The sequence below is a fragment of the Panthera tigris genome, chromosome C1, assembly GCF_018350195.1.
Source record: "Panthera tigris isolate Pti1 chromosome C1, P.tigris_Pti1_mat1.1, whole genome shotgun sequence".
Classification (NCBI taxonomy): domain Eukaryota; kingdom Metazoa; phylum Chordata; class Mammalia; order Carnivora; family Felidae; genus Panthera; species Panthera tigris.
The window spans coordinates 79,667,731-79,693,755 of record NC_056667.1 but is presented as its reverse complement, the minus strand read 5'-3'; the positions used below and the strand labels follow the sequence as shown (position 1 = coordinate 79,693,755).

General features: G+C 45.5%; 1 protein-coding gene and 1 long non-coding RNA gene across 3 annotated transcripts; one reads left to right on the top strand and one right to left on the bottom strand.

Moving 5' to 3' along the window:
• Positions 1-595: 595 nt before the first annotated feature.
• LOC107178955 lies at positions 596-13,077 on the bottom strand. 2 transcript variants are annotated; one of them, XR_006221707.1, is made up of 3 exons: positions 12,800-13,077; positions 2,154-2,374; positions 596-962 (listed from the first exon to the last, which is right to left on the bottom strand). It is a non-coding gene; the product is annotated as an uncharacterized LOC107178955 (long non-coding RNA). The 2 variants fall into 2 exon arrangements; XR_006221708.1 differs by having other exon boundaries at positions 2,154-2,369.
• A 295-nt stretch (positions 13,078-13,372) lies between these two features.
• Positions 13,373-24,300, top strand: F3 (coagulation factor III, tissue factor). Its single transcript, XM_007073420.3, has 6 exons — positions 13,373-13,503; positions 14,617-14,728; positions 18,942-19,132; positions 21,042-21,220; positions 21,774-21,921; positions 23,294-24,300. Exons 1-6 carry the CDS (start codon positions 13,404-13,406, stop codon positions 23,428-23,430), a joined length of 867 nt encoding a protein of 288 aa, XP_007073482.1. The 5' UTR covers positions 13,373-13,403; the 3' UTR covers positions 23,431-24,300.
• Positions 24,301-26,025: the final 1,725 nt, after the last annotated feature.

Genomic DNA, 26,025 nt, shown 5'->3' with positions numbered 1-26,025 from the left:
CTACATATCTGTTTGCCTTGAGAAGTTAAATTTTATTTTAATTTTTTTTAATGTTAACTTATTTTTGAGAGACAGAGCACAAGCAGGAGAGGGGCAGAGAGAGAGAGAGTGAGACACAGAAGCCAAAGCAGGCTCCAGACTCTGAATGTGCAGCACAGAAACGGACTCCGGGCTCAAACGCGGGAGCTGTAAGATCATGACCTGAGCCGAAGTTGGGTGCTGGACGCTTAACTGACTGAGCTACCCAGGCACCCTGAGAGGTTAAATTTTGAAGCACAATCAAGGCCTGAGCTAGCCATGTCCATTTACTCAGACACAGGATGTTGGGTATCATGTAGCAATTTGTACAGAGCCCTCAATCTGTTTATGTTTTCCAGAAAGAATAAGGGCTGCTGGAAGCCTGCTTAGGGTGGGGGACTTCCTTACCCTTCACCCTCACCCAGACTTGCAGCCTGGAGCTCAGCCCGATTGCCCAGGAAGCACCTCTCCTCTGTTCTGACCCAGGGTAGATCTGCTCACCCCCTCCCCACCCATGGCTTCCTGCTGCCTCATTCTCAGTGAATTTGTCAAGGAAAAAAAAGTCCGCTCAGGCCCATTCCTAAGTGGTATTTTAATCATGACACTTCCCTAAGGGGTTTTGTTACTTTCAACACCTGGAGACATCGCTGAAGGTTTAGGCTTTGTCTATAAGCTCAAAACAGTGTCACTACCATCACTGGCTGGAGCAGTCAAGTCCACCTCATACATTAATCCAACAACCGTTTTGGGATAAACTTGACGACGGGCTGGATTTTCCGTTTGTTTGCTTCTCTGGCTTGCCGAAGAAAGCTGCCGGAGTCGTTGAACAGGTATGGGAGGGCAGGAAAGGCTTCAGAGCCTGCCCTTCCTCCTCGGCGTTAATTAGAAAATTTTCTATCAAGGTTAATGCCTTGCAAGGCAATGAAGTTAGCTGCTGAAGGAAGCTGAATTTCACGGTCGGGCAGAACAGACAATACAAGAAAAAGGCAAACAGAATAAACAGAAGGGCGTCCCAGACTACCTGCCACTCACCAGGGGAGGCAAACAAGGGGTTTTATTTAAAGCCATAAAGTCTTTTTTTTTTTTTTCTATTTTGTTTTGTTTTGTTGTATAGGTACTTTCTCCCAGTTTACAAAGTCTGAGTCATCCTTTTAATACACAAAAAATTCAAGTTAGCCAGGTGAGACTGAAAAGATAAAATAGTTCCCCGGGGAGAACTCAGGACTCCTTTCTTAGGCTGCTGCAGCACTTTTTGTCCTTCCTGGGTCACGGACCTAGCACGGCATCTCCCATGTTATAGCACACACTGATGCCTTCACCTCCCTGGGCCCCCGTGAGGACAGGGGAACATCTTGCTCTCCCCGGTTCCCCGCAGCACCTGGCCCTGAGCGGGCGCAGAGTGAGGGCCCAGGATGAGGTGCTAGCAGGCTGGGTCGTGCTCAACTGTACATGCTCTGGAGCTGCACAACCTGGTTTGAGAGTGAGCTCGGCCTCGTCCCAGTGTGTGATCTTGACCAGGTTACTTTAGCCTTGCTACGCTTCAGTTTTCTCACAGGGGAAATTACAGCACCTGCTCTCCAGGATTTTCATCAGACGTAAATTAGATCATCCCAGTACATGGTTATTGTGACTAAATCTTGATGATCTAGATGCAAAAGTTCATCAATACGAGCCAAACAATTACTTATTTATGAAGTGTTCGGGCAAATGAAAACCTCCTCATTTAGATGGTGCTTCGCAAAGAGGGGAGTGTTCAGAGGTGGGTATTGGGGAGAGACCACCAGCTTGTCCAGGGTTTTGAGGCCAGGTGAAATAGCCAAGTCTTAAAATCAAAAGCGGTCATGGAAAAGTCGCACATACTCCTTCCACTAAGAGAGAGAAATTTATATGGTGTGTGTGTGTATGTGTGTGTGTGTGTGTGTGTGTGCATGCCCGTGCACGCACACAAGCCGTTTGATTTCTCAGGGTTTTCCTTTTCCTATCTGTAAAATGGGCACAATGAATCAGTGGTCCAGATGTCCTATTCTCTGTTTTGCTATCTTAGAGACGGACGTGTGGACCAGAGCATTTTTCGATGGCTACTACATGCTTTTACCTTTTCCAATTGTGAAAAAACGTTTTAAATTGGCACTTACCTTCTTCTAAGGATTATAGTTTCTGTGAACATCCCTTCTTGATGAAGAAGACTTTGAAGAATGGAGGTTTCAGGAGCTTTTAGGTGAAGGGAGAACCCAGTGAGTTTTCGCAGAAGAGTCTTACAGGCACGTAGGAGAGTCGCAGAAAATGCTCTGTGCTTCACCTTCTGAGCCGTTCCCTCTCAAGTTCTCTTCCTCCCGGAACAGCACCTCCCGCTGACCTTGGAAAGAGATGGGCACTAAGGAACAGGTGCAGACCTTGTCATGCAATCAGCTGCCAGCAAGCCTCCCCCCTCTGAGTGATGTGTCCTACCGGTGTACCTGGTTAGGTTTATCTGCGCCGAGAGCTGTGCACCCATTGTGCACCACTGCATGTCTGGACCTCAGTAAATCATGGGTATTGCTGAGACCGTGATAACTATAATACTGCATGTGCCAATGCTGAGATAAAATAAGCAGACTCACAAGTAAATGGCCCCTAATATCTAAGTGAATTCCAGTTTGGTCTCCAGCTCGCACAACCAGTTTGTCTGGAACCACTGGATGCTTTGAACCAAGTCAGTTTAGGAGGTATGTTCACAGAAACTATAAACTATATAATCCTTAGAAGAAGACAAATGTCAATTTAAAACTTTTTTTAAAAATTGGAAATAGTAACTATTTGATACAACAAGCATGTAGCAGCCAGGAAGAAAAGCTCTGGTCCACACATCCGTCTCTAAGATAGCAAAACAGAGGATAGGACATCTGGACCACTGATTCATTGTGCCCATTTTACAGATAGGAAAAGGAAAACCCTGAGAAATCAAACAGCTTGTGCACACACATGCACGCGCATACACACACGCTCACCATATAAATTTCTCCCTCTTAGTGGAAGGACTGTGTGTGACTTTTCCATGACCACTGTTGACTTTAAGGCTTGGCTATTTCACATGGCCTCAAAACCCAGTGTGCTTCGCTCTAGGATTAACTGAACTTTTTGAACTAAAGGCTTAACTTGTTCTTAATTTTCTCTTTGAAATGCTGACTTAAAGAATTAGTGCCCTGCCCAACAGGTCACAGGCACAGAAGGAAGCAAGGAGCCTGCATGCACACTTCTTTAGCGACACAAAGTTCCTGGTCAGAGGTCCAGGACCAGATTTTTATGGAGCCGATGTCAGATCCAGCTTACCGAGGTTAGAGATCAAAGCAGAGGCAGAGAGAAGTGGAGGCTATCTGGAGAGGCACCAGATACTATCAGGAAATAGCGTGGCAGTGAGAGCTGAGGCTGCGCTGTAGGGAGCAGCTCTCTTGGGTACCTCAGGGTGGGTGGAACTCTCTGTGAAAGACCCACGGAATGGCATCTCTCACACACCTGATGTTCTTGGTACCCATCACGGCGTGAGTGCAGTAACCATCCTTGCCCCACTGGGTTAAACAGCTACCGGGAATCAGAGTCTGTGAGTACTGCCTGATAGCATCAGAGTAATATCCCCTGTTACAACACAACCTTTCTGCCCCACATAAAAAGAGGCAAAGTGACTTCCTCGGGTATGGGGACTAAGTGTTCACATACCCCGAAGTACCTCTTGGAGATTCGGAGGCAGCTGGTGGGAACCTGTGGTTCATGTCAGAGAGTCAGACCCAAACTCCTCCCTATTACAAACACAGATTTCTCCCTATCTTTCCCCGTAGCCCCTTAACATCGCACACACTGTCTCACTCAGCTCCTGCTGCCCCCAGGGGGTGTTGCCTCGTGGACGCCCTTAATGATTATTGGAACCTGACTGCCAAATGATAAAAATGTTTCCAGTGGGAGGGGGGAGAAGATACCATCTCAGATACCATCAACATTTTTCTAAGATGCTTTAAAGGTGACGTGGAAATGACCACATAGGAAAGGCAAAAAGATCGTAGCTGTTCAGCTAAGAAAGGCCTCTGTCACCCCGGCACTGGGGCCACTTCGCTTGTTTCCAGAGGCAAGCTCAGGGGTTAGCAGGAGGCAGAAGGTATGGGCAAGTGAGGGGCCACGGAGGTGGAAATGGCTTCTGCATCCCAAAGGAGGGAGCTTACCTGCCTGAGCATCCCCTCTGGGCTCTCCAATAAGGAGAAATCAGCGTACACATAGACCAGTAGAAATATAAGTGATTCTACGACAAGTTCCATCTCAAGCCTGAACATGTGTATCAAATAGGGCGAGAATTCACATGTTAGAAAAGGCATGTGGAAGGTGGATCGATAGGTGGAGGTGATTTCTAGATTCAACTAGCTCATCAGCTCAGTTATGGCATGAGCAAGAAGTACGTCAGAAGGGCCTTCCTAACCTAAACTCTGGTTTGTTAATTATCATCATGACCCCTATTTCTTAATGAAAAACAGAAACAGGGAAGAGCTTTTGTTTCATGTTGTCAGCGGGGGGAAAAGACATCTTCAGGCTAGGGTCTCCTTTTTTTTCCCCACTCCGGAGAGAAAAAAAAAAATCTGGATGTCAAAAAATATTAAGGACTAAATGAGGTGGAAACAAAGCAAAAGAAGGAGCCCTTTATTCTCAACTAAGGCCTGGTTTTGCCATGGTTTTCTATTGGAAATTCCCCGTATTTCAAAGCCAGGAACCTCAGAGAGGGCCAGCTGCACAAGGGCAGGAAACACTGGGAAAAAGGAAAAGGGATGTGCAGCAGGGAAGGTGCGCACCTTAACGCTGCCCCTGTGGAGAGGTGGCCTGGTATAGTGGGTGCGGAGGTGCACCCCGGAGCTAACTGCCTACGGTCAAATCCCAGCTCTCGCCACCTGCCAGCTGGGTAACCCTGAGTGAGTTACTTAACCTCTCTGGGCTTTGGGTTAACTCACGTGTATAAAATTCTACCTACATCTCACAGGGTTGTTGTGAGGATTAAATAAGCTAATACCTAGAGAATGCTAGAATAGTATTTTCTGGTGATTTTTACTCGCCACAAATAATAGAAATGGACAGCTACTGAGGGCTGCTGAATGCTTCCAAATGACCATTCGCTTTTCCACTGGCGGCATGATATCAGCTAATAAGAAAGAAAATGTAGAGAGAACAAAGTTATTTTGCATGTTTCCTGGATTCTCGAAAATGACATCATGTCAGGGCTATGTATAGTTTATTATTCTCTCATTTGGCAAATATGTGATACTAGCATCTAAGCTACTGGCCTTCAGTGCAGGAACAAGGCAGACACGTTCCTGCCTGCATGATGCTTAGACCAGAGCAGAAGAGAATGACCTCACAACTAACTTCAGTACAGGGCATTAACTGTGGTAGGAGGGTGAGATCGGGATTCTGGCCACTGACCAGGCAGAAGACGGGACCTCCCCCAAGTACCCAGCACTAGTCAAGTCCATAGTAGCTGCTCCATAAACATTCATGGGATTAAGGAACATAGCACTTCCTGTGCTTTATTGTAAATTTCAGGTTGTCCTTCGTCTCAGAATCTTCAGAGCAAGAATACATCTTTCTTTTTGTGTCCCCAGCACCTGACATCACGCCTACCACATAGGGGAAAGGGGTTAATAAAAGTTTATTGAATTGATCTGAATGACTAAGAAAACCTAATGTGTCTCTCCCCTATTCAGCCGTGTAGATCTTTCTAGTTTTAACCCAAAGAAATAAGAAACTTGACAAGATGGGTAGCCAAGTTAATTTTAGGAGTTGGGGTGTTTTTTAGTACCCATTAAAATTACATACATAACTGGTTTTCTGCTCACTGTTAGCTGCCATGGTCCCTTCCTTTTTTTTTTTTAATTAAAAAAATTTTTTATAAGTTTATTTATTTTGAGAGAGAGAGAGAAAGAGAGAGAGAGAGCGCATTTATTTGAGAGAGGGGCAGAGAGAGACGGAGAGAGAGAGAGAATCCCAAGAAGGCTCTGCATTGTCATCACAGTGCTGGAGGGGGGCTCAAACTCACAAACTGTGAGATCATGACTTGAGCCAAAATCAAGAGTCAGATGCTTAACCAACTGAGCCACCCAGGTGCCCTGGCCCCTTCTTTCTTATTAAAACTCTTCTCCTTCAGTGTTGGGGTCCCATCTGTCCTCCCCCATCTCTCCGGACTCTCTTCTACTTTCTTCCCTAGGTCATCTTCCTCCTCCAGTCATGTCCCAGCCTCAGTTCTAGACCCACTGGTAGCGATTGTTTCTGTCTGACGGCTAACTTTATTGACCTGTTCTTTCTAGTAGAGGAGACCCACTCCCTGACCCCAGGAGTGGACACATGGCCAGGCCTAATATTCCTCTGGCAATGGTGACTGGCCAAGGAGTGAACAAATGCCCCAAATAGGGACAAAGTCCTTCCCCAGAATGATGGCTGGACCCTGGTGTGATAGAGCTGAGAGAATGTTGCTCTACACTGTTGGCAGTAACCAGGCCCTACCACGTAGAGTCCATGTGCAGACACAAATGGAGACCAGCTTCAATGGGAGAAAGAGCAGGCAAGAGCAAGAGAGAAACCCAGTCTCAGAGGCCCTGGTTCTGTAACCCTTCCACTGGGCTATGAGCTTCCCAGACTCATAAACTTGTAAATGCCCCTTTGATTTGAGCCAGGCTGAGCAGGTGGTTAGTGCTTGCTAAGGGATTTACTGTCACTAAAGACCCTCCTTTGGAGACCTTGTCCACTTTTACATCTTTGACCAAACCTCTAGGCAAATGTCTCCCAATTTCTAGCTCTACCCTCAATCTCTTCGCAAGCCTTAGTGCCCCGCTCCCAACTCTTTGTGCTGGGCACTCTTCCTAGATGTCCACTGCCCCTCCCCTTCAACATGTGTAAATTCACAGCTTCTGAGCTGCCAACCTTCCATTCCAGGCTCCATCTTGACCTGTGCCGCCATTTTTCTCTGCCCCAAGACCTTACTCTTCTCTCTCCTTCCTGCCCGCACCCACAATCAGTCACTGAGTCCTGCAGCTTCTTCCTTCATACAGTTTCCTACAGCTGTCCTTCCTTTCCATTTCTCAGCCACCATTTGGGTTAGGGGGTTAGATTCCTGCTATGCCCCTTGACTCAATTCTTCTGACATTCCACGACCAGAAGAGTAAGCCTCTTAAGGTAACGTCTGCTGAACCAAGTCCAGACTTCTTAGTGGAGCCCCCAGAGCTGCCCATGACCCAATGTTCTAGCTTTTGGCAACACTTGTCACCTGCAGGATCTCCAGACCCGGTGTGTGTGGCCCCCACTCTGCTCACAAAGGCCTCAGCCCTTGGCTCACCCTTTTCCCCCTTACCCATCCCCCCCTTACCCATTCCCCTGGGATCCAGCTCAGATAATGCTTTCCTCCAGGGAACCTTCTCTCATCATCCCAGTGAAAAGTGAATTCTCTCAGGACACCTGCGGGCTCAGCAGGTTAAACGTTTGACTTTTGATCTTGGCTCATTTCACGATCTCATGGTTTGCAAGTTCAACCCCTCTATACGCAAACAGCACAGAGACTGCTTGGGATTCTCTCTCTCCCTCTCCATGTCCCTCCCTCACCCTTTCTCTCTGTCTCAAAATAAATAAAGAAACTTAAAAAAAGACAACAACAACAGTGAACTGTCTCCTCGAAGTCCCAAATATCTCCTATATCTTTAAACAAAGCTTTATGGGTGTGGAGGACACACTACGTGCCAGGCACTACACCAGGCACTAGGGATGCCAGTAAAGATAAAGCAGACTCTGCTGGCACAGAGCTCTCAATCTACTAGTGAGAGACATGGCGACGTGTCGCATTTCACTTACCCCCCGCCTTCTCCTGTGGAAGCTTACACATTTGCTTCAGCTCTCTGACTAGCTTGCAAGATATTCTAGAAAAAGTACTCATGGGGTGCCTGGGTGGCCCAGTCGGTTAAGCGTCTGACTTCAGCTCAGGTCATGTTCTCACATTCATGGGTTCAAGCCCCCTGTCTGGCTCTGTGCTGACAGCTCAGACCCTAGAGCTTGCTTTGGATTCTGGATCTCTCTCTCTCTCTCTGCTCCTCCCCTGCTCCCGCCCTTTCACTCTCTAAAATAAATAAACAGAAAAAAAAAAAAAAAAAAGGACTCATAACGTTCCTAGTACGTTGCCTTACACACAGTAATCCTTCAGTACATATTTATTAGCCTGTATACGGGAAGATCTGGGTTGACAAATCCATAAAGGATAGGAGATGTAAGACAAAACCTATTTTTAAAAATAAGGGCCAGGTTTAAGGCCCATCCTTTTGATTTGGTCAATTTAACAGCTGTCTATAAAGTTTACCAAATCCTGAAAACCCAGTCCTGTCATGGTACCACAAGCTCCCTCTATAGTCTATGTCCTGTTATGGTCCTTATGACAGGGGAGAGGAGTCATTTTGTGGTTGGTGTGTAGCTGATTTAGAACTTCGAGTTGCTGCAATACAGTAGCAGAGGGTAGTGGTTTAGGTTGGCAAGTACAACTAGCCGAATGCTATAACCATGCTTCCAATGTGCAGAAAACTTTGCTTATTCAGCAATTACTTTCCAGCTTGCAAGCTCTGTGTGAAAGAGGCATTGCTGTAACAGGATGGAGTATCATCCATTAAAGGCGGCAAGTGACTGGATGGATTGCAAGCTAATATGTTACAGCATCTGTAAACTATGCTATTTTATAAAATGTCAACAAATAAATTATCTAAAAAAGAACAAGGCCTCCAGATGCGAGTACTTTTAAACTAGTTATTTCACCAATTTTTTTTTTAACTCTTCATCTGAGGAATCCCATACTTAGCTATCTTTTGCCTGTTTATAGACATGGCTCTGTATATTGGGATATTGACTTTTTTTCCACGTGCAAAATTTTGAAAGTTCATCCATACTTTCAAACTGATAAAGTACATGGATTTTAAGGCTACAGATAATTTTCTGAGTTGAAGACACCTGTTCGATGGATTGACCATGACATGCCTAACCTTATAAATTTTTTTGGCATGGAAGAACATTTATTAGTAAATAACATTAAGATTGTTTTATATCCAATCCAAAATGCTGACAGGAAGTCATTCAAACAATTAAAACCAGGACAGTAAGTAGGAGTGCTCATATATTTAATTGGAAAGAGACTCCTTGTTTTATTCTGTATATCCAAGGTCTAGGGAGAACCCAGCATCAGGAAGATAGTCAAGTATTTATTGAATGAATGGATTTCTGTTCATCGAGTTACTGCATATGTCAAGCATAAGGAGCTATAGAAATTGGGAATTAAGGGATGCTTACATAAAATGATACCATGTACAAACTTTAAAAGTATATGTGCTATATTAATGAGAATATACGTTAAAGGTTTTCATTTTAAATGACTTTTTGTTGCTAAAACAATATCCACGACTTGTGTTTAGGATGTATCTAGTTTATCAACATTGTACGTACAGAATAAAAATAACATTTACTGCTCATGAAATGGAGGTTGACAGGCTGTTTGATAAGCCTTGGGTTTATAAAGATATTTTTGTGCTGAAAATACTAATCCTGTGTAAGGTTTGAACTGGAAGTTATTTCTCTAAAATTATGCTTTGAAAATATTGGTGCTGTGCGATAACGTACTTGGTAAAGCTTCCTGTAAATGATTTTAGACAGCTAATAGAAGTATTTTTGCATGGCGAGGATAATAGAGTTCATCGTACAGGCTTTCGACTATTTAATTTCAGTGTAAACGCTAACTTTTGAACTAGTACATAATTATTTTCATAAAATGCACAATCATGGCTGCCAATTTTTCCATGACTAACTATACCCTCCCAGATGTTGTTTTAAGTTCTGCTAAGTCATATTTTCTTTTTCCAGAACTCTGTGTTCCCTCCCACTCCTAAGTCCCTCTGGCCTTTTCTCAGACTTAGCCCTTTTCCTGAATTTGGGGTAAAAAGGATCCATTGCTCTTTTTACCATTCTATATGAATATAATAGTTTTACATAAATTACTCTCAATCTCACCTGCGATCATAAAGCTTAGCCTGTCCCCTTCCTGGAGAGATATACATTTTGTGCAGTTTCTTCCGAAAAGTCGTGAAGCCTTTCCATGCAAGAACAGCCTCATCATATGACTGAAAATCTTCTGAATCACCCCAGAATCCAGGCTGTTAGAAAACTGCTAACCATTTCCAAACTTCCACATTTGTTTTCTGCTGTTCGGCTACCTCTCCTCCAGATTAGATTTTCTTGCTATAGCAAGAATCATTAGTCACTAGTGAGACAGCCAGAGCTTACTGTCAAGGGACACCTTGCAACCCATGATGGATTCGTATTTTCTTACCAATCTGAGCTTTATGGAACACTCACCGCCCAGCCATTAGACAGAAAAACTTCAATGGCAAATCTCATCTCTTGAATGCCAGCGAAAATATTTGGCCACATGCATGGTTCCAAAAAAAACGTTTTCATTGATTCAAATGTATAAAAGCCTACCCTGTGCTGGTAATTGCACAAAGGGTTGAGAGATGTGAAGAAGAAAAATCCAGTCCTGACTACCCCCAAGGAGCTCTAGTGAGGAAGAAAGACAACAAACACAGAGTTGAAATCAAGTGAAGTACTCCATGAAATCAAGTCAGTGAAGTTCTCGGGGGGGCACAGAGGAAGGGCTGCAACATGGCCCTCATCCTCACACTCCTCATCAACCACAGTGCATCACTGGTTATGCAAAAGCTATGCAGCTGCTCCACAAGTCTCCATGTATGCACGCTTCAAGGAATAACCATCAGGATATTTCCTCCGGAGAACAGTGAGTTCCCCAAACTGCAAGCATTTTCTATACCTACTTGGAGAGCATTGTTGAGTGCCTATGGATGAATAAATTAATCAAGTAAGTCACGGTTTATAAGCCAGTCTTATTTCCATGCACTGGAACAGAGGAAAGTTGGTTGTGGAAAGAAAAGTTCCTGAGGTCAGAAGACCAGAGCTGCATGGTGAGGCTGTCTGTAGGACCCTCATCCCTAAAAGAATGTTTGTGAGGTCCCCGCCAGCCTTCTGATACTCTACGACTTAACCATAAAGGGAGTGGTCCAGCCAGCCTGATTATCATTATAGTTTAAGAATTTTTCCAACTTCTCAGAGTCTCCAAGATATACCAAACCGGAGGGAACTTTGGTAACTGCTAAGCTCAGGTTTACCGAAGGGGGTTAAAAAAAAAATGTGTATGGGTAGGGAATAATTTTTAACAATCACTTGGTTTCTGTGCAATAAATATCAACAGTGAAATTTTAGGAATGTTCTTTTAACAGTGCCAAGCATCAGAGATCTAGAAATCGTCTGGCCACAGTCTGATTGAGTGCAATATCACAGAGATATTATTTACTATAGCCAGTCTGCTTCCTCTTTTTCTTGGAAGTAGTAAAAAAATTTTAGCATTTTTCAAACCTTGAAGGATATAATTCTATATTTACTCAAAAACCTACGCAGAAACTCAACAAATTCCTCTCTTCCCTGTCTGATAATTTGGGTGAATTTGCAAAATAAGTATCTAATGTATCAACCTTTAAGGCATTTCATTGTGTCACCGTCTAACGTGAAACATACTTTTCTTGCCAAATTGCTGACCTTGACACACTTAAGTCCCTTTATGTTTCAGGAGAGTCAGGGACTCCGAGTGGAGCCAATCACTCTGTAGACACAGCAACGATTCCCTGAGTCTCGGAAAGCAAGTGTAACGTTTTCTCCTAGGTACCTTCAACTCCGGTACAAAGAATCACATCCCAGGCTGGGCTAAAGATCTGTTAGGGAAAATGACTCAGGCGGGAGACTACAAAAAGGAGGCCCACATGGTCTCGTTTTGCAAATACAAACTTTGTGGGGTATAGAGCTGGAAGAGACCACAAAAAGAAACCACCAAGTGCAGCGTTCAGCTTCTAGGAAAAAAGAACAAGAACTGGATGTGCTATTTCAGTTCAGGCAAAGGGAGAAAACAAAACTTTTGTGAGGTTTTATTTCTTTTAAAATGAGTGTATGCTACGGTTTCCCGGGCTATATGGAAATATACAGTATTTAGTATACACTAAATGCAAATGCAAGGCTGACTTCCCTAGAAAAAAGTGGGAGACTCTATCTACTTTCTCCCGAACACCTCTCCAGTCTGTCTTGGAGGCAACTAAGGAGTAATAATAAAGGAATGATGGCAAATACTTTAACAAGGCTTTCTACAATGCCGCTTTAGTAGAATACACGGTAACATCCTATCGCCTGACAATTTTACAGGAAAGCCCAGAAGAGGAAGCCAGAAATACGTTCCAAAAACCAATGCTGAGGACTAGTGGCCAAAAAAAAAAAAGTCTGATTTTTTTATTTCATTTTTGGTTTCTCTACACTTGGGTGGGACTCAGTCCCACGAACGTCTTCTTCTTCGGTGTGAGAGCAGTCCTTTCGGGAACCACAGGGCTGCAGATGTCATGCTGGAATTCTCCCAGGGGCAAACTGCCGGCCTGAAGCAGCTCTTCCCAAGTTACTACCCCCAGCGGGGCTGGCCTGAGCCTCGCTAACTGACCTTCGGACCAGTGGGCAGACACCTGCATTCGCGACCCACGCTAAGGGCCCTGTGAGGTGGGAAGGCCAGGTATGATTGCTTTCGGGGGAGAAGACGAAGGCTGGGAGGGAGCTCTGCTCAGAGTCACGCGGCCACCTGGCTGCAGATTCCGAGGCTCGGCCCCACATGGGCGAAGCGCGGGGGAAATACCGAGCCCGGAGCCCCTACCTGCCGTTAGACCCCGTCAGTGCTGCCGCTCCCACCGGCCGGGACAGCACTGGGTCTCCAAACGGTAGAGAAGAATCCTTTCCCTCCACCTCGAGAACTGCTTCCAAAGCGCCCCCGCTTTCAGCCCCAAGACCTGCCCACTCAGGCCGGACGTCGGGGTCGCCGGCCTCGGCGACCCCGGGGACCGGGCGGGGAGCGCTGGGGGCCGGGGGACCCGGTTCCCCGCAGCACCTGGAGCCGCCGGACCGAAGGGCAGCACCGCGCTCGGTGGCGCGGTTGAATCACGCGTGAATCACTCCTCGGAGTTTCCTACCCGGAGGGGGCGGAGCAGGGGTGGGGACCGGTCCCGGGGTCCGCCCAGCACGACTGCCAGTGATCGGGCCGGGGGCGGGAGTGGGGAGGAGCGGCGGGGGCGGGCCGGGGGCCTGCGGAGGCGCCGGCGTCCGCGCGACTCTTTAAAGCGCGCGAGGCCAGAGCTCCCCCAGACTCGGGGTTCTCCGGGATCGTTTCCGTTGCCGCCAGTGCCCAAAGGGGCCTCCAGCCCAGCCTCCCCAGTCTTCGCGGCGCAACGGAATCCTCCCGACCTCACCGCCAGCTCGTGGACATGGAGACCCTCCCCGGACCCCGGACTCCCTGCCTCGAGGACACCGTCGCTCGGATGCTCCTGCTTGGCTTGGTACTCCTGCAGGTGACCGGAGCCTCCGGTGAGTGGCGGCCGCCCCCGAAGCCCAGGAGCGCGAGGCTCGGAGGAATGGGCTCGCCCGCCTGAAGCGGCAGCTCTCACCCGTGTCAGCGAAGCCGGCCCCCGGGGCGCGCAGGCGGGAGTTGGAGGGTAGGAGGCGGCTGCCGCTTCTGCTGGAGAGGCTTGCTCGGTGTCCGGCCGCTGGGATTGCACACGTGGAGTGTGGCTCCCGCTCTAAGTTTAGCCAGTCTGTTCCAGTGGTCCGCGACCTTGAAGGTGGTGGACGTGGACCCGCACCTGCACTGGTCAGCGTCGTGCAGGGTTTGGATAGATACCATCCTTCACTGCGCGTCCACGTTCCCTGATGGAGCGGGAGAGGCACTTGTGGTTCCTCGATCACCTTTTAGATTCAATTAGAGGCAATCCTGTGGCAAAAAGTCGCTTGGATTGGCGTAGACACCACATGGTGCATGACCCTTATGCTTATTCGGTGTGGGGGGGCAGGGCAGAGACTGTGACCTGCTGCGTATTGGCAAAGCAGACCTTAATAATAAAGCGTCCTAACTGAATATATCCGATGGTGTGACGGGCCACACTTCCGCCTGGCTCTCTGAAAGTTTCAGTATAGAGACATGCTAGATACAAATGAGAAAAGTCAAGATTTGACTTTCTTATGGTATGCGGCCCTAACCTCTCTCACACATGTGGGATCTGCTCTCTTCCATAGCTTACCCCAAACCCATCCTACATGGCCCTCCCTGGTGAGTGGAACCTCTGGAGTCCTGTACTTCCCTGGGCTGGCCTGGGACCTCCCAGGAGGCTGATAGCTCCTGGGCTGTGTGCTAGGTCAGGTTATCACAGGGCTTCCTCCATAAATCATTTCAAACAAGGATTTTCTTAGATTACAAGGTCAATCTTGCCAGGAGAAAATTAAGAGAATTTAAGAAAATTAAGAAAAACTTGAATGTTTTTTTGTCTTGATAATTCAGTAGTGAATGGAAGCTTTCGTGGTTGCAAAAAAAAATTAATATGAAGTTTATAGTGATGTGGGAGGGATGGGAAGATGTTTTATAGCATCAACATGAAATCATGTACTGAGTTCACGTAATAATAGCTGTTTCTCTGTTGTTTAAAGGCATTACAGATGTAGTGGCAGCATATAATTTAACTTGGAAATCAACTAATTTCAAGACAATTTTGGAGTGGGAACCCAAACCCATCAATCATGTCTACACTGTTCAGATAAGGTAAGCTACGTACAAAAAAAAAAAAAAAAAGAAAGAAAATTAAGGTTTTTGATGTTTTCACTTTCCTGTGCTGAATACAAACGTCTTTAAAGCTGATTAATGGATGAGAGTATTTAACAGATGACAAAGAGGGCATTGGTGGTAATTTGCTGGCCAGTGGCATAGTCTATGAAGCCTGCAACATTCCTCAGCTTAAACTGATAGAATGTTTTACTTGGTTTTGGACAGGATGGGAAGATTCTCAAATGGAGTGTAAGCCGTAGGTAGGTGAACTCTCTTGAGCAGACTATGGCAGCATGGGTAGGTGTGGGTCACAATTGAAGATAACTAACATCCTCTCAGCACACCCGTCTTTTTCCTCGCTAACTGTCTAGACTGTGAGCCAGATCTAACATGTTCAGGAGGAAGCGGGGAGGAGTACAAATGTGTACATTGCCCTTAAGCAGTATTTGATTCATTAATCTTTAGACACTGGTTCAAAATTCAGTTGCATCCACGATCTCGGAGGTCAAATCTGTGACTCACTAAGCCCAGGAGAAATCCTCCTCTGTCTGCACTCATCCATCCTGCTCTGATTGGCAGCTCTTTCCAAGAGCTGGTGATTTGCACGTTCAGTCTGAATGTCGGACATGTGCCATCTCTGTTCCTTGATGGTTTTCACCATATTCTTGGTGAGTTTGGGGTTTCTGAAATGTTCAGGAGGCTTGCTAGAGATCTTATTAAATAGAGGAGAGCTGCTGTGGAAGTTATTTTAACACTAACTGAATAAAGGCACAATAGTATCACTGGCTAAGAATTAAAGATGTTTTGCTGTTGTGTTTGAACACAGCTCCTAAATACGCAGTGGGTCTTTTAGGTGGATGTTCTTGTTTTTCAAAATGAACTTCATGACGACTGTTTGCTAGACAAGGAGGAGAATCTGTGTGTGTGTGTGTGTGTGTGTGTGTGTGGTGTGTGTGTGTGTGGGGTGTGTGTGTGTGTGTGTGTGTGTGTGTGTGTGTGTTCGTTCATGTATAGAGATACGGGGGTTTCATAACCCCAGGGAATAATTATAATTGTGGTCACACTTGTCAATTCAGATTCCACTAATTGAGAATTAGTAATTAATTCCTCTGATAGAGAGCTGAAGCTTACTTTAGTAAAACACCTTCCTTCTGGATTGAGAAAATAAGATTTTAGGAAGAATGCTTACTCCTAAATATACTCAGTCTTATGTTTGGTGAACATGTGGAAACATTTATGATTTACTTGATTTTTATTTTTTATTCTTTTTTAATAAATCACTTCCCCGTCACAATTGTAAATAATCTCCCAAGATTATTCTTTTTATTTTTAATTTTAGAGAGAGAGCACACAAGCAGGAGAGAAGAGTGGGGTGGGGGGTGGTTTGCAGAGGGAGAGGGAGAGTGAGAGTGAGAGAGAATCCACTGCTGAGCATGGAGCCCAATACGGGCTCGGTTCCATGACCCTGGGATCACAACCTGAGCCAATATTGAGAGTCAGACCCTCAACCGATAGAGCCACCCTACCTGATTTTTAAACCTAAGCCTTAGTTAACCCTAAGTTCTTAGACTTTGCAAGGCTGCTAATATTTAAATGAACACGTCCCCCATGAAGAGCGATGTGCGCACATCCTAGCTGAGCTGAAGCTTGGCGGTGCCTGAGGGTAGGGGTGGGGAGTTCCTGCCAAGAGAGGGATCTCCCTGTACTCTTGGCCCTGCACCCCAAGGCCTGTGAACAGTCCCCAATCCTGCTCCTGGGAGACACATACTCTCCTGCAGCCTCCCCATGAATAAATAGGATTCCTGGGTGAAAAGGACCACAGCAATCCTATTATAGAAGAGGACACTGTTGCCATGGGCAAGTGAGCGGTTTATTCGTGACTGCCTGCCCTGATAACGGGTGCCCACCCAGGTCTGGAACCAAGGTCTCCCCAGGACCCCATACCACCACCTACTTGGGTGGGTCTGCCACAGTCTGATGTGAGGCCCCAAGGCTGGGAGGAGGAAGGAAGGTCATTCCCACTGCATCTCCTCTGTGGGCTTTCTTCCTTCCCGGTTCTCTGTCCCTAGAGAAAGCATTTTAACCTACTGTCGCTCTTCACCCACTCCCCGCCCCCCCGCCACCTCGCTGCTGGCCTGTCCCCAGCCATGGGTGCCACTGCTGTGCCTGGAGATCCAGCTGCACTTTTCCTCTTTGGAAACACTTTCTAGAGGTAGCTGGGAAGTGCTGTTGGCTCAAGCCTTAGCACCCAACCACCACCTGTGATGTTGATTCCACAGAAATGTTCTGAATTCTAACACTAAACTTCCACACCTTCTAGAAAACAACCTGCTCCTAAATTGGTGAATCTGGATTCTGCTGGAATTTTTTAGTAATTCAGATGGGACATTTATGATTTCCAAATCAGGAGGGTGTACAATACCTAGAGGAACCTTGAAGTCTTTTAAATATTAATGCTGGCAATAGCATTTAGAGGAATGTAGTACAGAACCGCCCCTTCATTACCTGTTCACATTACTTTACGACGTTCAGTGATCCAGGCGCTTGTGCTAAATTTCACCATAGAGTACTGTGATTTCTATGAGTGAGCTGGGGGAGCCCAATACCTGTCTCTCGGATGGAACGTAGTCACAGAGCCCAGGAGTCTTTCCCCTGATAATCTGAACCGTGTGTGTGCCACAGTGATGGAGAAGAATCGTCATGCTCTGATTCACTGTGTAAAAGAGAAGTGATATAACTATTAAAAAAGCATTTTTGTCATTCTGGAATTGAGACAGACTCTCTACTTTTTCACAGAAAGAGAAATCTAGAAAACCAAAATATTTCTGTGTCGATCTCAGTTTGTGAATTTTAGGGCAGAGTGTGTTTGCCCACATCCTCTTAGCCTGGATATTTAGTTCAGATTTTTTAAAAAAATATGTACTTACGGCTCTCGTGTGTGGACTGAGACAGTCGAATCCTATGGCAGCTCCATTTTCCCCCTGATCCAACTCGTAAGTGCAAACTGCCTAACACTCAGCAAGGCCCGGCTATGTGTGATCCTTCAAGTTAGCCCTGCTGCTTAATGGGGAGTGGGACCAAGTTCACAGTAAGTGCTTTAATGGAGGTATCATTGCTGGGAACAAGGAAGAGAGGTCAATTCTGAGAAAGGAGATCTGGAGATTCCTGGAGAAAGTGGGACTGGAGCATGGTCTTAAATGGTGGGCAGGGCTCTCTGGAGGTCCATGATGCCAAAGGAGAGAACAGTGTGGCTGTCAATATACGTGGGTCAGAAGTGTGTGGATCCAGGAGCAGGGGCATTCATCTACAAATTGTTTTGGTCCTTTAGAATAATTTCGTGTTTAGCAGTTCTTTAAACTATTTCCCCTTCAATGGCATCTTACAAAAGAAAGGTCTGTCCCAGTCTCTTAGTCTCTCAGACTCTCCGATCCTGCCTTTATTGTTATGTTGTAAACTTTGTTGGGCTGTATTCATATCTTGTAAAGTGAGGGAGGCATGTCGTAAAATGAGATGGACAGACTCAGCCCGCACCTCATCAGCTAGGTGACCTTGTACAAGTCACTTAGTGGTCCTGAGCATGTGTCCTTATATGTAAAAAAGATCCAATCCCTTCCTGAAAGGATTCTATCAAATGAGGTAGCCTGTGTAAAGGGCCCTGTACAGTACCTGGCATACAGTAGATTCAATGATAAATAACCATACCAGCAATGGTCAGTCAAATGTAAGATATAGAATAGATTATTATGTAGATTCTATTATTACTACAGTGGCTATGTTCCACACAGACTATAGAATGTGATAAAGATACGTGTGTTATACAATGATATAATAAGTAGACTAGAACAAATAATTGGGTCTTGATGGGATGTTGCTCTCTCTCCTGTGTGACTCTAACAAATTGTCTACATTTTAAAAAAGACATTTAACGAATGGTTAAGAGCACAGACTCGGCAGGCAAAGTGCTGTGTGGCCCAAAGTCCTGCTGTATGAGCTGGTCACCCAGTCTCACTTTGCCTCAGTTGCCTTATCTGTGAAAACAGTAATTACAGAGCCATCCCCAGTTTGCTGTGAGGACTCAGATATGTCCAAAGGACTCGGCGTAGCAAATGCCTACTCAGACTGCTTGTGAGTGGTGTTGGAACCCGGCACCACACCAGAAAGCCGTCTGTCTCAGCTGCAGATCCTCATACGCTCCTCCTCCTTCCTTCAGCCCCAGATTAGGCAACTGGAAAAGCAAATGCTTCTACACCACAGACACGGAGTGTGACCTCACCGACGAGATCGTGAACAATGTGAATCAGACGTACCTGGCCCGGGTCTTTTCCTACCCAGCTGATGCCACCGATTACGCTGGGGAGCCTCAGTTTACAAACTCCCCAGAGTTCACACCTTACTTAGAGAGTAAGTGCTCAATGTGTAATACCCTTTCATTCGTGGTCTGAATGTTTTTGTGAGCTTGTGACTTGCAGGGGCTATTCCATAAAGAATACTCATCCGTTGAGTCACTGGAATCTACTCCTGAAATCGTTATAGCACTATATGCTAATTAACTTGGATGTAAATTAAAAAATAAGAATAAATTTAAAAGAAAAGAATATTCATCCTTAAACATGTTCTCTTTCTCAGAAATTGGTAAGTGCCACAGCGCTGTTGGCTCCGTCCAGGCGTGCTAGGAGGTTCACAGAACGTGAACTCTGGAGTTGGTGACAGTGTCATTGAGTAACTTTTGTCTGTCACCAGGCCCTCCCAGCAACTGCCTGGATGGAGGGGCTGGGGAGTAGGAAATCCATCAAAGCTGGAGATTCAGCGTCTAGGAGGACATTTACATTATATATTACAGATGCAACTAAATCTCCTGAATTTTCTCTTCCATTATCAGACCAGAAGTCCCCGTTTCGGGTTTTCACAAACAGTCACAAATCCAGGGGATAGGTCCGGTGTCCCTCTGAGTCCACAATCAGGCTCGCTGACCTTTTTAAATAACCTGACTGTGCTCCGCGTCACGTGATGCCCTGCTGGGCCGGCTCCCAGCCTGCCTCCTTCGTGCTGGTTTTGAAAATGCTTTCCTCCCCAGCCTTTGTCCCAGTAAGCTGACCTGAGCATCTAAAAACGGAATGCAGAGGATTCCTGCCAAGTAGGAGATTTCAACTTTTTTTTTTTTTTGGTCAGAACTAGGTATTTTAAATAAACAGATGCAGCACATCGTGCTGGGTGAAATCAGCTGCTCTTTTAAGAAGAATTAGAACGAAAGGTTAGAATGGAAGCGTGTCATGTTTTTTATCTGGTGCTTTTGTGTGTAGCCCTGCGGCTGCCCAGTGAGAACACTCTCTCCCGGCAGGGAGGGGGGAGGGGGGAGGGACCTTCAACCACCTGGTCCCTCAGGTATCTACTTGGAGGGTGGAAATAGGGGGCGGCCTGACCCCCGAGCGAATCTGTGTGCCTTTCCTGAGCCCCTGTTGGCCAGAGCCTGCCTTCAAACTCCTCTGTGGCCTTTGCTCCCGTGTCTCTCTGGGCCCTCAGCTGGAGCATGGCCACCACAGCCACAGCCACCTCAGTGACAGTACAGGCTCAGTGACACTCATTCCCCTTTTTATAATTCTTGAGTTTCTTCTAAGCCACTTCAAATCCTTCCTTGACGTGAGAAAGTATTTTATATATTAATTTTGCATGTGCTCACACACACACACATATAACTGCATATAATTCGTGTGAAATTACTGGGATTATTCTACTGTCCTTCAGCCTAAGCATAGGAGATGACCAGTTAACACTGGTTCCTTGAGGTACCAAGGACATTTCCTGGGCTTTCCACAGCCCCTAATTTACTCTATCTCAAATATGGAACCGTATACAACTGTATTGTTTAATACAACAGCCACTAGCCACATATGGCCACTGAGCACCCACAGCTAAATGCTGTAAGTATAAAATACACACTGGATTTTGAAAAATATCTCCAAAATTTTTTCTATTGATTACATGCCAAATGATAATATTTTAGCTATTTTGGATTAAATGAAATGTATTATTAAAGTTTAATTTCAGCTGTTCCTTTTTACATTTTCTAATGCGACTACAAGAAAATTTTAAATCACATCTGTGGCTGTTATATTTGCACTGGATAGCACTGCCGTAGGATGTCCCGCTCTGGAGCCACTGAGCGAACTCCTGCAAGGAGCGTATTCTATGCGGCTGTTTTACAATGGGGGGTGGGGGGAGTACTGGCTTGTTATTAATTGTGATAACTAAATGCGATTCTACTTGGTATAGAATTCTTTGGTTCCAATGAAGCTCATTTTCTATGTTTTAGCAAAGCTCGGACAGCCCATGATTCAGAGTTACAAACAAGTTGGGACAAAACTGAATGTGACCGTACAAGATGCACATACCTTAGTCAGGATGAACGGCACATTCCTAAGCCTCCGGGATGTTTTTGGGAAAGACTTAAGTTACATACTTTATTATTGGAAAGCTTCAAGTACGGGAAAGGTGAGGATTCTTTCATTTGGTTTTAGGACTTGTTTTAAATTGTGGATCCTTGACTTTACAGCCCGCTTCTTCCCTCAATTCAAAGATGCCAGAATGGGGTGGTTGAGAGAGCAGTGTGGTGGAGGAGCAGGGGTGCCTGCTGTCCCGGCTCTGTGACTCTGGGCGTGGCCCCTCGGATACACAGGCTGCTCAGCCAAGGGCTGGACCAGGTCTTCTCTGAGGCTCCTGCTGGCTCTCCCATTTCTTCCTCTCTTGAGGATCCCAGAGACAAAGTCTGTTTTCCATTCACAACTAATGCTTCATTCCTTTTTCCCTTTATTGCAAATATCTTCTAAAGGAGCTAAATTGGGTTGGATGGGCTTAAGTTGGGTATTTTGGGTCTAGGAAGAAGCATCCTTTGCAGTTATCAGGGGGAACTGACCAGCCAAGTCACTTCTAATCCATTATATGTCTGGTGTGCCCCTGCAGGCTTTTGCTTCCACAGTTGACTTAGTGAAGGGGAAAGAATTCACTCTGAGCCCAGATAAATTAAGAACTCTTGATCTTTTAACAGAAAACAGCCAAGACAAACACTAATGAGTTTTTGATTGATGTGGATAAAGGAGAAAGCTACTGTTTCAATGTTCAAGCAGTGATTCCATCACGGAAAGTAAACCAAAAGAGTCCAGAAAGTCTCATCGAGTGTACTAGCCAAGAGAAAGGTATGTCCAGAGGTGAATGGCTCTGTCCGTTATTCTTCTGGGAGGCATGGAGACCTTCCAGAGTTCGAGTGCACCCTTAGAACCAGGAAGTATTTTTGTTCAGGGAGAAACAGCCATGTTTTTGGTTGTTGTTGCTGTTTGTTTGGGTCATGTTGTTTGGGGGAGACTCTTACAATTTTAGGCATTTGAAAATGTTTCTGCGTTGTTCCCTTGTTTTAGCTAGTGTTTTCTTGAGCACCTACTGTGTGCCAAGCTCACTGCTGAGCAATGGACACACTGTACATGTTTAGCATTTAGCATCAAATCACAGATTTCTCTGGGTATTTTTTTCATACTTAAATTCTGATTCTGCGGGTTATGGGGGAGTTTCTGGGCCAGCTGCAGCTGCACCCAATAGACATCTGTGAGCACTTGCTATGGGCTGTTGTCACAGAAGACAGAACGTTTAACCCATGAAGGGAGGGGATTGCCTCTAGCAAATATACCTACGTGAGTGTGTGTGCCTACATGGGGCCCAGACCCCTTGTGAGGACTGGTTCCTAATTGGCAGTGCTGAGAGGGGTTCAGACTCGTCCATGAAGCTGACAGCCTGAGTCTCCCTCCAGGCTTTGTAGGGATAGTACTCTGAGGACATTCTGGGATCAAAAGAGTCACAGGATGGCTCCTTGCTAAGATGAGATTTGAAAATTTAAAAGCACTTTTAAACAAATTTTTCCTGTTGATTAACCATGATGGAAGAAAAGGGCTGGCCTTCGCTCTGGTCCTGTACCCCTCTGGACCATCATTACCCACAGTCCTCACAGCCATCTCCCTCAAGCCAGCTGGAGTTCTGCTGCCTCTCTGTCTTCATGCACACCCAGATCGCTGCTTCCCTGCCTCTGCTCCATCTACTGAAATGTGTCTTTGAGAACCGTCTCACATGCCTCCTCCACCAGGAAGCCCTTCCTGTTGCCCCAACCAATGATCATCTCTATTGACCTGAACCCTGCCAGCACTCTGCATCTTGCTCTTTGCACTGATCATTTATCTTCTACTATGATAATTGTTGCCACCAAACCCAGCATTATTTTTAGCCACTTGTTTCCAAAAGCTGTTCTTGCTCCCATTTACGTGTACCATCTCCTGGCTGTGAACATTATCCAGTTTATTAAGTAGCCCATTGAATGATTTCGCCACTGTCAATTGCCCTAAAACATCTAGGGTTTGACCAGTTCTTTCCTAATCAAAATATGTTGTGGTAGAAAGGGTGGAAGAAAGAAATTTCAAATTACGCAAAAGCAGGCTGGTGTAATTTAGAGTTACACCCTCCGTTCTGCCCGCTGATAAATGGGGTTCAAGCTCTCAAAGTTGACTGGGACCTTTTGTTTTCCAGAAATGTTCCTCGTCATTGGAATGGTGGTGCTTGCAGTCATCATCCTGACCATCATCCTGGGGGTGTCCCTGTACAAGTGCAGGAAGGTGCGCAGGGGGCGAGGCGGGAAGGAGGGCTCCCCACTCAATGCTGCATAAAGAACACACCCTTGGAGCTGCCGACCACGGCACAGTTCATGTTGCACTGCGACCAAGAACTTTGAAGAGAATAGAATATATGGAAACACAAATGAGTATTTTGGAGCACGGAGACTCTCGGGCTCAACAATAGCTCTTTATCTGACCTGTTCTCACAGTTAGCATTCTGGTTTCGACAGCAGCATTAGACGCTGTGGAATGTAACGAACGGTACAACCCATTCCAAGTTTTTAAAATTTCTGTTTAACACTATGACATCCTTTGCACATATCATGTTCTAGAATGTATATTCTACACCCAAGATGAAACCAGGTTGTCTCATCAAAAACGAATGAACAAATGCCTTAAAACAAAAACAAAAAACTCCTGGGTAGACTTTTGGAAAGCTTTTGAGAAGCTGACTTCAAATCACACAGGAGAGTAAAATGGAAATTGGGTGGACTTGTCTAACCTGTGTCTCTGCTTTTGTGATATATGGTGTTTAGGGTCTTCTGCTGCTTCTTTTCTGAGTTCTCTTGGAGGTTCAAAACAATTGGCAAACGTTTATGTGAATGTGTGAAATGCAGAAGACTTCTGTTTGGGGCACATTCCTAAAGCACCTTAGGGGTAGCACTTTAACTGACTTCCGTGCTGTTGATTAAGCACTTGACAATTAACTATATTTTTATAAGACTACTATACAAACCACATAGAGTTTATGATTTAAGGTACTTCGAGCTTTTATGGCCAATATTGTGTATATTTATATATTTTTAAGAGGTTTTACACATGGGGATTATCTATTTATAGAAGTAATATTGTTCTGTTTGTATATATTGAGATAATTTATTTAATATACTTTTATATAAATAAAGGTGACTGGGAATTGTGGCTATCGTCTTGATTATATCTTCCACGTATTGATTACGATTTGGCCATTGTACGAGTTGGCACTGCTGTGGTAACAAATGACCCCCAAATTCTCAGTGGCTCACAACAGCATTACCTTGAATTCTCGCGTACATTAGTTTGGTGGCTGCAAGCTGACCACAGCTCTTCTTAATTAGGTTCTCATTCTAGAACCCACACCGAAGGTGAAGGCTCTGTTTGGGTCAGGGCAGAGGGAAAAGCAAAAAACAGGAGGAAGAGTAGTCACATCTTCAAGCTTTAAGCCACCTCTTAAAACTTCTCTCTCTCTCCCTCTGCTCCCTCCCTACTTGTGCATGTGCTTTCTCTCTCTCTCAATAAAATTAAATTAAATTAAAATCAAAAAGAAATTGTTAAAAAAAGAAAAACACAAAACTTCTGCTCCCGTGCAACTGCCCCAGGCAAGATACCTGACCACGCCTGACAATACTCTGCCTGCAAGGAGGCACCCCCCGTCGCATGGCAATGGCAGGGACACATGGCATTACAGGGAAGACAGAAAATGATACAACTGACTGCAGATTTAGAAGATGTGATTTCTTCCCATGGGCATCAGTTTGAGTTGGAGATGAAAGTTGGAGAGGAGAAAGGAAAAATTCTTTGGATTATTGTCTTCAAAGAAAATTGGACAAAAGGACAATGTAAGATAGAGAAGTGGAGTGTCTAGAGTTCATTAAAAGCAAACTAAATTGAGGGACACCTGGGTGGCTCAGTCGTTTGAGCATCATGACCTTTGGTTTAGGTCATGATCCCACAGTTCTGAGTTCAAGCCCTGCATCGGACTCTCTGCTATCGGCTTGGAACCTGCTTTGGATCCTGTGTCTCCCTCTCTCTCTCTCTCTGCCCCTCCCCCACTTGTACTCCCTCTCTCTTTCTTTCTCTCCCAAAAATAAACAAACATTTAAAAATAAGAAAAACTAAATGGAGAGCCCTTTGTGAGTGGGACTGGGTCTGGCTCACATTTACTTCCCCTTTATGGTGGCGGGGCCAGCAGACTCTTAGTCATGGCTCAGTCCAACTGACTGCATTAGCTCCCTCTAGAGAAGAGAAATGGAAATATTCAAATACAAATAAAACGCAGCAGAAGTCTTGATCTCACGAATGTGTTGGAAGAGGATTCTAACTCGAAATGGAAGTGACTTTCCCAGCACGTAGCTGGGCCTCAACCGTGTTTGCTTCCCACTGTGAAAGTCTGGGCCGGTGCAGTCAGTGTAGTTAAAGCCTCCAGATGGCACACCCACCCGGAAGCGCCCCGCCAAGGAGACCTGAGCTGACATTAAAATAAGCAAAGAGGGGCGCCTGGGTGGCTCAGTCGGTTAAGCGTCCGACTTCAGCTCAGGTCATGATCTCACGGTCCGGTCCGTGAGTTCAAGCCCCGCGTCAGGCTCTGTGCTGACAGCTCAGAGCCTGGAGCCTGCTTCGGATTCTGTGTCTCCCTCTTTCTCTGCCCCTCCCCTGCTCGTGCTCTGTCTCTCTCTGTCTCAAAAATAAATAAAAACATTAAAAAAAAAAAAGCAAAGAATCTGTTCACTGTCCAGCTGTTCATAAATTTTAAGTTCATCTGTTCCTCTGCTCCAAAGAACTCCAAGCATTATCAGTAAAACTCTAAACATGAAATGTGTGATAGAACATCACAGTCCGTGGAAGAATGGGCAAAAACCCCTTTGCTGTTCCCCTACCAGTGGTAGC